At 40.3% G+C, this 12,868-nt stretch overlaps 1 protein-coding gene across 1 annotated transcript in view; it reads right to left on the bottom strand.

The window, feature by feature from the left end:
- Positions 1–5,937: 5,937 nt before the first annotated feature.
- The window catches only part of Dab2 (DAB adaptor protein 2), a 51,106-nt gene continuing 44,175 nt past the window's right edge, over positions 5,938–12,868 (bottom strand). Inside the window, exons 12-15 of the mRNA XM_051182502.1 lie at positions 9,842–10,468; positions 9,261–9,370; positions 8,445–8,512; positions 5,938–6,766 (exon numbers count right to left, since the gene is read on the bottom strand). Coding sequence (XP_051038459.1) covers positions 8,450–8,512; positions 9,261–9,370; positions 9,842–10,468 — 800 coding nt within the window. The 3' untranslated portion in view covers positions 5,938–6,766; positions 8,445–8,449. The remainder of the gene's footprint in view (positions 6,767–8,444; positions 8,513–9,260; positions 9,371–9,841; positions 10,469–12,868) is intronic.

Genomic DNA, 12,868 nt, shown 5'->3' with positions numbered 1-12,868 from the left:
TGCCTGACATGTAAAGCAGTAAGATGATTCTCACAGGTGCCATGTTTGAAGCCCATGTCCGTGAATGAATCCATGTCAGAGGGACACTTCCCATGAGCCTTAGCTAATGACATGTGGGTAGCATCCAGATTCAGTTCAGATCTGTCATCTGTCACAGTGCACTGGGGACTCTGTGGACCCTCTCAGAAGGTCTGTGGGACCTAAGGGTGGGAAATAAGTTAGCACAGGATGCTGTTTTATGTCAATGATATGATGCTAGCTGATTAGGATGCAAGTGGTCATGACTACTGCAAAATCAACTCTTTCCTGAAGACTGACTGTCTTGAAGGGTGGAGGGGAAAAGGACATCTTGCCTGTTCGGTTTGAATGGGAGGAGAGTCCATATTGCTACTTGAGTTTTGTCATCATCTTATACAATACAGTGATATGAGAAGAGCAAAATATAATAACAACCTAAAAGTTATTGATTGGTATATACACTGTATAATGTATGCACTATATGAATAACATGGTCTTTATTTATACAGTGCCTTTAACCCTTCCTGGCTCCTGACATCTATCAGTATCTGACACATTTTGAAGTGAAGCTTCAAACTTGGGATGAATTAAACTGGAGAAGCAAATATCTTTATATGTGTAACACATCATAGCCATTAGAGATGCAAATGGAAACTTTATAATATGCCAGCTTACCTATATTTGCAAACGAGTTTAATTCTCAATGGCTCCATCACAGAGTTGAAGAAATGCTGGCTATTGAGGATTAAACCATCTGTCCAGTCTCATATGGGAATGAGTCTATGGGGTTTGCACTTTGTGTGGTAAGCTTTTCCATCATGTTACGAGTACCTTGGTTAATATTTTAATTAGCTCCCTATGTTTTCATGGAGAATGGCGTCATGATGACCCCTAACCAGTCCCCTCCTTCTAGTATAGAACCCCAGTAGAAAGGCAACAAAACTCACTTTAGTCTCTAGTTCTAAGTGTTTCCACCCTGAAGAGAACCTCACAGCTTTCTACCAGTAAGGAGATTTTTTCCCTTCCTTCCTTCCTTCTTTCCTTCCTTCCTTCCTTCCTTCCTTCCTTCCTTCCTTCCTTCCCTCCCTCCTTCATTCCTTTACTTTCTTTCTTCTACATCATTTATTCAAATTTCCTTGAGAATTCTGTGTTGCTAAATTATACTTCCACATAACAATACAACCTCTTTTCCATTTGAAATGGTAGAGACACATGGATACTCTGACCAGCAGTATGAAGAATTTTTTGTTTTTTCTGATGTGATAAAATGTGTTCAGGGTCATTTCCATTTGACCCCTCTAAAGTTATGGGCAGTTTTTTTCAAGTTGTTTTTCTTAGTGATCATGGGCTCTCTTGATTGTTCAGGGATCTCTGATTGGGGATCCTTGGCTGTTCTATAGCTTCTTCTCACTGAGCTCCTCAGTGCCACATTGAAATTCTCAGTCTTTCACTTGTAGCACATACCCTTGCAGGGAGGCAATCAGATCACTGAATGCGGAAAACCTGGCTGGGGTCACCATCAAGTTCAGGTTTTAAGTACACCCGTGTGCTACCATTCCCGATGCTTAACAAATATAACACCACAGTGAATGATATGTAGCATGAGTAACTAGAGGTTCACAGGGCTAAAATTTACATATTAAAGACTGCTTCCCTCAACTTTGGTGATCAAGAACTGGATCTGTCCCTTATTTTCTAGCTTCTTTCCTGACCATCACTTAGATGGACAGACCTCAGTGACCTGGTCTCTGTTCTTACTTTATTTTCTCTTTAAAAACCCATTTTTAGGAATAAATCAGTCTTCAAATAAAGGGTCTCAGAGTGTGGAGTATCGAACCCTTTTTACCAGAATCTACTGGGCTCTTATTTTAAAGTTAGATTTCTAGAAGTGGCAATTGACTATGTACATACCTTCACACAGAGTGGGGGTATGGAAGTTACTTTCTTGTTTGGTAATCTTGGCCCTGAGGTCAGATGCGTTTTCATTTCCAAAGTCTGTTCATTCCCAATGCAGGCTGAGAACCACTGCCCAGATCCCAGCATCTTTTATCCTTCTATCAGAAACAGATATCCTCTCCCACTTCCAGCTTTGGCATTTCCTATCATTTAAGTCTGTGGCCAATCTCTGAGTTCAGTGAGGGAAGCGGAAAGCAGATGTCATGTCAACCCTCTTGTTTCTCTCCCTTCTCTTCCTTTCCCTCCTTATTGGCTCCTATGTCTAATACTCTCATCTCTCTAACTCCAAAGGAAAATGTCTGTGGCACTCAGTAAATATAAGGGTGGAGGAGTACTTAGAGAACATGTTCTAAAGGTATCTGTGACTGTGCTACAACCCATTTGGGCACTGTTTAACCCATTCCTCTTTAAAAAAATACAATTAGCAGCAAGCTAAAATAATGACTGAAGCCAACCACTGTATATATATATCAGTGATTGGAATGACATAAACCGACACAAACAATACCATATGAAAACATAGTCATGAAGACTTTCAGAAGTGAACTTGTATTTCCTATATTTTTTTTCCCTTTTAACTATTACAGCCTACTTTGGTTCCTGAGAAACCCACAGTGTGTTTTCTGTAGAGACCAGCACTGGTATGACTTTAGTAGAAGGTAGAAGTTTGTAATGAGGCATATAACTTCAGGAAAGCAAGGACAAACAGGCTGGGGCACTCATGAAGTGAGATGACAAGTAGCTGGCCCTGGTCCATGAGCATTGCCATAATTAGGATATGTTAACAGACCCACTGCTGGTACAGAGCTTTCTTCATATCCATGTATGTCAGATAAACTTAGAACATGAATTCTAGTTTTTTTTTTTTTTTCCAGAAAAGAATTAGTGAAAAAACATGCCATTTCCCGGAAAGTATTCGGAGCTTTGTTGTTGAGCAATCTCTTTAAATGGTGATAGCTTAAATATTTACCAGGAACTTTTGGGCAACTCCCATCTTTCAGGAAAAGACTTTCTTTTGAATCTATTCCAGGCATCTGGGTCAAAGTCCTCACTCATCAGGTAATTCCAAGGTGAACTACATTTCTGCATTAGCTATGTCCTGTTCTTTCCTTCCTTGCTTTCAGCACAGGATGGCACAGCAATGTCCTGCCTGGCTTGATAGAGGGATCGAGCGTTGTGGGAGAAGAGTACCCACTACAACAGTTTTGCCACAAAAAAAAAAAAAAAAAAAAAAAAAAAAAAAAAATCCATTGGAAAAACTCCCTATGTCCTAGAGCAACTTCAGTCATTTTAAAACCTGGATGCCAGTTTCATACGAGCTGTAATGGCTGCAGATTTGCCTCGCTGGATTATGTGTCAGCAGAATGGACTTATTTTTCATAACAAACATAACATTACCCAATGAGTGGTTATCATAATAAAAATCAGTGCCTTCTCCCTTTGTGTTGCATTTGTGTAAGAAATGGTAGGATTTTCTGGTTGTTAACATTCAACCTTTTGCTTAAAGACATTGGACGCTTAAAAGAAGTCCCAGGGTCTCAAAGAATACCACTTTTGGACTAGGTCTGAATGCCATATCTACTAAAGAGTGCAAGGGTTCCCATTTTCAGGGCTATTTCAGAAAAAACATCCCTTTTCTTGTTTGTTTGCTTATTTTTTGAGACAGGGTTTCTCTGTAGCTTTGGAGCCTGTCCTGGAACTCATTCTGTAGATGAGGTTGGCTTTGAACTCACAGAGACCTGCTGTCTCTGCCTCCCGAATGCCACTACCTCCTGGCACCACATCCCTTTTTTGTCTAATAGTGGTGTATGTTGTACTTCATAAATGTCTTCTTGTACATGAGCATTGCTTAATCCCAGTGTGTGCTTACGCATCGAGTCACACGGAAGGAGAATTAGTTCAGCTCATTAAACAGACAGCAGAACACCCAGATAAACCAAATACTCTGTGGTGTGTCCTTTCCAGCAGCCCTTAGCTCACTCTCATCTGGGGTGAGCTCTTGTTTCTCTACATTCCTCCTCACTGTTGTCAGAAGGATACCAACTGTTTTCAGTTAAGTGGTGAAGAAGGCAGAAGACCCAAACATCCCATAAGAGTATGCACCACAAGATGGTTACTTCCCAGTATTTATTTACTCTTTAGAGTTGCTAGGTTAAAACCAAGTCTTTTGTATTTTCCAGAGCCTGCTTTAGGATTTATTCCAGGTCTTTGCTGAAATGAGATCCCTGAACTTAAACCAGGGCACCATGACTGAGAGTCCTCGGCTGATCATTGGCCTGCCAGCCTGACACTACAGGTCTTCCAAATGGCTAGTACCCACACAGACTAACCCCTACACATGGTGGGGCAACATGACTAAATAATGGAGATGCAAAGGACAAAAGGCATGGACCAAAAACTATCCAGTGGATGTCATGTGACCTGTAGTAACTCCTATCTACCAATGTCATTAAATTCACAGGAAGGGAATATGTGTGGATGTGAGAGGGAAAAAGACATTGGAAGAGACTGGGTAATTTCCTTGTGTTTTTACATCATGGATTTCCACTTTCTCTGTGGACATCCCCAAATATGTAAAACTAGAAGTTTTCTACCTTCTAGCTGCTGATAACAGTTCACCTAAATCAGGGGTCAAATAGCAGAAGAAGCTAACAGTGACATGAGATTTTTGTCATTCCAGTTTATTGAATGAGTAAATTTATAGCTTTATTTGCATACAGAAAAGTGCACAAGGAAGACAGGTACATACAAAACAGGTGTGTGGCTGATCATTCTAAAAATTTCAGCCATCTAGAAATAGTTACCTCCAGTTTAGCAATCTTTAGGTATTTGGAATTTTAAAGTATGATTTCAAGTCTCTGTTTATAACAGCTAAATAGGAAGTTAGACAGGAAGAAAAAAATGATTAGCATTAAACAGAAACCCACAGGACTTCAGCTTGGATTGCTTGGGACTAATCAACAGAGGCTCACAAGACCAGCTTCTTGTTTAAACCCTGAGCAGTCATCTTCCACCAAAAGGTAAGATTATATTAACATCCACAAGACCTGAACATTAATGGTCAACAGATAGCATTAAAAAAAAAAATTCAACATAAACTAAAGGTTTTGGCAGGAACAAACTCTTCAATCCTGTTTAACAAAAAAAAAAAAAAAAAAAACAAAAAACAAAAAAAAAACCCAAAACAAACAAAAAAAAACCCCAAAAACCAAAACAACAAAAACCCAACCAACCAACCAAATTAAAAAAACCCAAAACAAACAAACAAACAAAAAAACAAACAAACAAACAAACAAACAAAAAACCAAAAAAGACCCCTGAAAATGAAAACACACTGAATAGGTTTCCAAGGTTATGAGGAAAATACTGTAGGTAGATTTTTCAATGATAGTTCCAAACATTCATCCACCATCCTTTCTCTTCTCATTTATTATTGTCTTAGTAACTAGATGATAGCTGCGTCAAGGAAGTTTTTTAATTACATGAGAAAGGCATAATGCAACCTCCACTCAGGACCCAGTGTGTTTGGTACGGTCACTTTAGCTTTCTGAATATAGTCCTTCATGACTGAGCTGGGTCCGGTAATCACTCCTGTGTTAAATTGCTCTTCAGAACTTCAAGAGAATGGCCCTCCAGTCCATATGGAGGATGAGGATGGTGTACCTTCAGAAGTCTAGACATTGAACTAACAAGGACTGGAAGTGGGGGGAGGGGTACTCCAGATCTGTGAGTCATTTAATGTTTTTTGACCTATGAAAATATGTTCCTGGTAAAGATCTGTTCCTGGGTATTGTTTATACAAACCCAGGAGCAAAATGGACCGAGAAAAGCATGGGAGACAAAGACAGGGAGTTATAAACAGCTCTATTTTCTCATTTAAAATAGCCAACAGGAGATAAAAAATGGAATAGCCTAGGTCCTGGGAGAAATCATCAGAATGAAGAGAAATTATACTTCTTTAAGTAATGCACACAATAATCATCTTTATTGAGAAAAAAATCACATGATATGAAATTAGGATCATCAAGGAAAATTCAGGCCATAAGGTCACCAGGGTCAAACAGCTGTAAAATGCCTGGAATGAAAACAATTTGAGGCCCCAGGGAGAAATGAATTGTTTCATGAGCTTTGAATAATGCCTTATGTTTGGAGCTAGAATTTCCTCCTCTTCAAGTCTACTGTAAGCACCTCTTGGGGCAGGATTGGTAAATGACACAATTAGAGGAGAAATATCATTATAGAGGGAAATGGTCATCTTGTGATGGTTCTGTGTGCTTTTGAGAAGTTAGTCTTGCTTTCAATTTACTCATCAAAAAATTCTTTCTGAGTAGGAATGGGAAGCAAGATGTCTGCTGTCCTATTAGTAGAATGTTTAGGTTTAAGCTGCACACTAGGAACTCCGAATGACTTTGAGGTATGAGGATTTGGACATTTACTCAAGGCAGTGTGATATGAAGGGCTAAAGTGGCCAGACCCCACAGCTGTAGGGTAGAAGGCGGAATATTCTGGAATGTTCTATGGGTTCAACAGACAAGGCTTTGGCAGGGAAGCTACTTCATTTATATTTGAGCTAGAGAGTTTAGGAGTTTAATTTACGTAAAGCCATAGTTTCAGTTTAGCTTCAGCCTAGGCAGAAAATGAAAGGCATTTTACAAGAGGCAGAGACAAGTAAGGCAACAGATACTAGGTCAAAGGTGGGACAAGGACAGAGGTCAGCACGTTTCTGGCTATCAGCTTTGTCCTTGGCTCAAGCCAGTCTTTTGTCCCTCTGGAGAGTCAGCATTACATCTTCCTAGAGAAACATGGAGAAGATTGGTTAGGATGTTTGGGTTGACTACCATTGCATTACATATTAAAACATCATTTTCAAATGTTACTGACAGTACATCCCAGGGCTGATATGAGGATAGGATAGAATAGTACCACCCACTAGATATGACAATGCATGCTGATGACTTCAGCACTCAGAAGGCTGAGGAAGTAGGCACAAGGTTTCAAAGTTAGCCAAAATTATATAGTAAACCAAGGCCAGTCTGAATTAATGTTGAGTCCCTATATCAAATACACCTATATTTCTAAGGAATTATCTGAACAGGAGTAACTGAACTGGGAAGACCCACCCTAAGTATGGGGTGGGGATCCTTGTGATGGGATCCTGAAGTAAGTAAGGAGAAACAAGCTGGCCTTCACAACTCTCTGTTTATTGACTGATGATGCAATGAGATAAGCTGGTCCATGTTCCTGCTGCCATGACTTTCTCCATCATGATGGACTGAACCATGAACCCTTCATTTCTTGGGTTGCTTTTGTTAATCATTTTGTTGCAGGAACAGGACAAGGAAATAATACAACACCCAAGCCATGACCAGTAAAGGTTATTGTTATTATTTTCTACTATTAATCTCTGTACCTAATTATCAATAACATTTTAGTCACTTATATATAATAAAAACCAGGTTGGTACTAAATTGTAATTCATGGTTTCAGAAATCGTCAGGGAAATTTGAAATGCATTCTCCATGGATAATGGGAAATAAATATTATTGTATGCAAGGAAGTTAAATATCACAGATAAATCAAAATAGAGTTTAACCTTGCTTGGATGAGGAAATATTGAAATAAAATGGCTTTGGATTCATCCCATTCATTTTATAGTTCTATCATTTCTGGCTGTGCCTTCTCTAACATTCTAGGGTTTCATTTTTCTCTTCACTTCCATGTCATGAGATTAGAACACAATTGGTGCCAATTATTGATGAAAAGAGCAGATGACATGAAGCCCTGGTGGAGACTCAGCTTTCTTAGGATAAAGTCACTAGAGATAGCATGCTCAAGCCTCTCACTCACTTTGAACTTTAGACTGTCACTGGTGTCAGGGTAACACATCCCACCACAGGGACCAATTTGAGATTACCATTGAGGAAAGAAATGAAAGAGGAGTTGTATTATCATCAAAAAGTCCTTCAAACTTGGACATTTTATAGAGATCCAAATTGCTACCAGGATTCTTCCCCTTCAACATGAGTCTTTTTTTTTTTTTTTTTTAAGTAGGTCTGGAGATGTAGCTGGGAGAGTGCTTCATTCATGAAGTCCCAGGTTTGATCTCCAAAGACTACATAAAACTTGGTGTAGTGGTGCCTGTCTGTAAACCCAGCACTTAAGAGGAGGAGGAAGGGGCAGGAGATCCAGAAGAAGATTATTCTCCATTATAGAGTTTGAGGCCATGTTCTATTGAATGTACTTCCATATAGAACTGAAGTATCAAAATCACAGATAGAAATTTGTGTGTCCTAGATTGATTACTGCTTGTAGGAATTACTTTCCTAAATGCTCAGCCTCATTACTTCCAAATTATACATACTTAGCCACTTTCCAATTCTAAAAATAAAACCTCACCCTTTACCCTCTGTATCACAGTTTCTCACCATTCACCCACTGTGAGAAAATGCTAAGTAGGTTCTCCTACTTACAGAAGTTAGGCAAAAGGATTTCCAAAAGGGCTCCTGTGGGCATCAGAAGATGCAGGCTGAGAAGCCACCTAAGAGATAAAAACAATACAATGAACACTATTATAGTCATAAGAAAAAAAATACATGATTAAACCTGTCATTTAAATATCACTTAGCTAAGTGGTTGTCAACCTTCCTAATGCTGTGACCCTTTAATACAGTTCCTCATGTTGTGGTGACCACCAATCATAAAATTATTTCATTACTGCTTCAGAACTTCAATATCAATACTGTTAGGAATCATAATGTAAATGTCTGATATGCAGGATATCTGACATATGACTTCTGTGAAAAGGTCAGTCAACCCCCAAGAGGGAGCAACCCACACATTGAGAACCAATCAGACATTGTACATGTCTACGGTGATTCTTGTCTACTTGCTTGGAGATGGACAGTACATATTGTTTGTTCAAAGTTAAGGCTGTGGAGAACTTCATTTGCTTCCCTCAGCTTGGAAGTTGTATACAACTATCAACTACAGAATTTTTATCTTTAAAAGATTTTAAGAGACTATTTTGATTCAGCATCTGCCATAATGTTTTCACAAGATGGAGAAAGTAAAATACAAAGGAAGGATTTTGATGGTATTATTCCTCAAGATGGCAGTGCCTGTGCAACATCATATTACTCAGCTTGACTAGATATCCACACTGTGAAGTTTCCTGATAATGCATCATAGGCAAATAGAGATTCTTAGTGAAGAGTTATTGCATAGGGAAGGTAGATTCAGGAAGCTATAGGGGTCTGTTGTATGCTCTTCTAGGATTTGATACTCACAGAGGGCTGTGGTGAACTGAAGCATCCTTTAGAGAAGGGGTTCTCAAGAGAATTGTCAGCAGACTTGGTATTTGAGAGGAGACCTTGTCTTGGAACTGGCTTTGGCGGTTCTGGAAGGCAAGGAACCCAGTTAGTAGACAAACTTTGCTTACATACAACGCATGTTCTCTGACTGGCTTACCTTTGAATTCTTTACAACAGTGAAATAAAAATTACCACACATACCAGAAATCTATCAAAAAAAGATACATCTGTATCTTATCTAAAGTGGAAGACACTCAGAAGTTTCTTGTGTGTGGCTGTGGAATGTGGGCTAGATTATCATTCAATTCTTCAAATGTCACAATCGGTCATCACATCTATAGTTCTTAGACGCCCTCTCAAGAATAGTCACTGGGGGGCAGCATTGGGCCAGTCCTTGGGATTGGCTGAGGTAAAGGGCTCTAAGAGGTAAATGGTTAACCTGAACTCCGGAAGAAGTGGGAAGTGGATTATTGATGGAAATAGAAGGGTCCCCTGAGATCCCCATGGGACTGTGTGACAGCTGAAACATTAGTCAGCAGATAAGTGAGCAAACTTACCATTAATCTTGCTCAACAGTTGATTGGCATCATAATCATCATGGTCTACATGCTCCTGAGGAATGCCAACTTTACTGTTGAAGTAACTGGAGAAGGCACTTGAAGTCCCAGTAGAAGGTGTCTCTGCCTTCCTTGAGGGTAGAACAGGTGGCTGGCGTAGCTGGAAGTCCTTGAACATTTCCTTCACTTCCTTGACTTCTTTGTCCCCAAGTGGGTCTAAGCCAGTGAAAGCATCACTGGGGATGTCCTTTAAGGGACCATTTCTGGGAGGTGGTTGAGGAGGTGTGGGCAGGACAGAGGACAGCATAGGAGGAGACTGAGTGGGCATGGCAGGAGGTGGAAAGGTGTTACTCTGAAAAGGGTTCCCCAGAGGGCTTGTGGATGACCAAGCATTGGGTGCCACAGGGGCAGGAGAACACCAAACTGCAGGGGTTGGAGGGGAAGTTGGGGCTGCAAATGATGAAGGCTGATTCCAAACTTGAACTGCTGGGGTTGCACCAAAAACGATTGGCTGACCAAAACCTGAAGGCTGGCCACTTATTATGGCTCCTGGGACCACAGCTGTAGAAGGACTGAAGACAACAGGTGTCCAAGGTGCTGCTTGAGGGGGTGTTACTGGAACACCACCTGAAGAAAGAGGGAGAAAGTGTTATCAGGAGACAAGCTTGTAGAGGATTCTTTTATTTCCTTCCTTCCTTTCTTCCTTCCTACCCTTCCTCCTTCCTTCCTTCCTTCCTTCCTTCCCTTATTTATTCATGAGTTTTCAAGACAGGATTTCTCTGTAGCTTTGTAGACTGTCCTGGAACTTGCTGGGAATACCAGGCTGGCCTCAGACTCACAAAGATCCACCTGTCTCTGCCTCCCAAGTGCTGAGATTAAAGACGTGCACCGCCCTACCCAACTCTTATATTTTTATAACAATGTACTAATTGCATAAAATCCTGAATTTGTGACATTTTCAAACATCCATAACATTATCATACTTTGGGTATATTTGTCCATTTGACAAGAATTCTTGACTTTTAAGAAGCATGGCTTTCTGGACATATTTGTAGACCATTCCCAAGGCAAACACCCTTATGAAGTTTTGAAGCTAACCCAGAACTAAGGGCTTCAAGAGATGAAATCACTCTGAAGGTTAACTCATTAGCATTGTTCAGCTGGTGTTCAAACACTTGTTGCATGTTTTTTTCTACCACACATTTTACTATCCTCATACTTACACCCCATAGGTTCCCAATCATGAATAGATAAATGCTTATCAAAAGTATATTGATGAACTTCCAAACACCCTGAACAGAACTTGCAAACAGTAAGAGCTGGTTTGTCAAGTGGACAAATGTGCAAATCACATGGATTATTAAGTAGTTAATTAGGATAATCCATTCCGTGGAGGCACTATTTAGTCTTTGCATTTAACAGTTGGCTCCTTCTGAGGACTTATGGAAACTGGTTATCATGAATGCACATGAGTTCTCCAAGAATGTCTCTCCAGTTTCAAAGGTCCCCTGCCTTTTAATGCTGCCAAAGTCGACACAGCTACATAAAGGGAAGATGAAATTTAGCCGAGGCCCATATAGTTTAGACTTTTACATGTAAAAATCCTGGGATGGCTGCTCCCAATAAAAGAGCTTCCTGCCATGTGTCACTCACTAAACTTTGCGAGAAGTTAGAGGGGAGCCAGAGTTAGAGGGAAAATCAGGCCCTTGTGGGTAACTGTGGCCTCTTGTTGTCAGAGAGTATTATCCCCAGGGCTTGCCTCCCTGCCATGTTCTTCATGAGAACCCAGACCTCTCCGTCCTGCCCTGCAACCTGTTCTAACACAGGACATTCATTCTCTCTGCTCTCTCTGCCCAATTGCATTAATGAGAAAAAAACCCAAAGCACTAGCCATCTGCTAACCCAGTCCAGCCTCATTCTCAGTCATGGGCAGTGCTGTTCTACTCTTGAAACCTACTTGTTCTGAAGGTCAGAGCACAGCATTTTTTCATTATCCATTTTCTAATTCAACCATGAAAAGGTTTCAAACGTGAGATAGAAAAGATTTGTTGCTTTTTTTTTTTTTTTCATTCCTTCAGAATGAGAAGAACTTTGAAATGGGGTTTAGGGACTGGCATAGGGTCATTTCTTTTGATCTTTTTGTCATTTGATTCTTTTATTTTCTTGAGTGCTGGCATCTGGTCAGGAACACATTTGCTCCACCCCCATAGAATGGTCACGTTGCTTTATGAGCATGCCTATTTTTCCATGACGAAACTGAATCAAATATGGGAAGTTCATAGTCCATATCCATAGGGACAAACTCATGCACCTTGGCCCTGACCCCAGTACATTATTCTCCCATTTTGACCTCTTCATGGCAAGGCATAAGAAGCAACTACTTGTTCAATGGGAAGCTAATTCACATAGTAACCAAGACATGGTTTCTCTTATTAAGCCTTAAAAGTGGCTTTGGTTTGAGCAAAGCTATTGATAATGTTTCAAAACAATTTAATATTGTGAATGGAAGAAAGGGTTATTTTCCAATCATTTCAGCCACTCAGTAGTGTAAAAATAAATACACAAAAGGGAACACCCATTTACCGCCCTTCATTCTGAACTACTTCTTTAACTCTAGTCATAGATAGTATAAACGGGAGTGCCATTTATAAAAAAGAAAAATATTTCATTTGCCAGGAAGTAAGGGCTTGGTAAGCCTGCATTTGTGCCAACCTTCATTCCCATCTCCCCGACTCCACCCATTATGTTTCTAAAACATTTATGGCCCAGCTGGAGAAAGTAGAGGCAAGGACTGAGGGAAAAGAGAGTGTGGGCATAAAGCATTAATTTTATTACCTTTTGACGCTAGATCAAAACACAGGGTACAAGTCAAAGCTGAGGGCTCAGCTTCCTGTAATGCCCCCCTTCTCCAGATCTCAAGAGGAGACAGTCCCCCAGCTGGGTCGAGCGGAAGCCAGACCTACAACCTTCCATGGTTTGGCTGAGGATCACTGCCAATGGACAGGGGCTACACTGTGGGGCTCAGTT

Source organism: Phodopus roborovskii, unplaced genomic scaffold (genome assembly GCF_943737965.1).
Source record: "Phodopus roborovskii unplaced genomic scaffold, PHOROB, whole genome shotgun sequence".
Lineage (NCBI taxonomy): Eukaryota > Metazoa > Chordata > Mammalia > Rodentia > Cricetidae > Phodopus > Phodopus roborovskii.
Note: the sequence above shows the minus strand (reverse complement) of the source record. Positions and strands in the feature narration are given on the sequence as shown.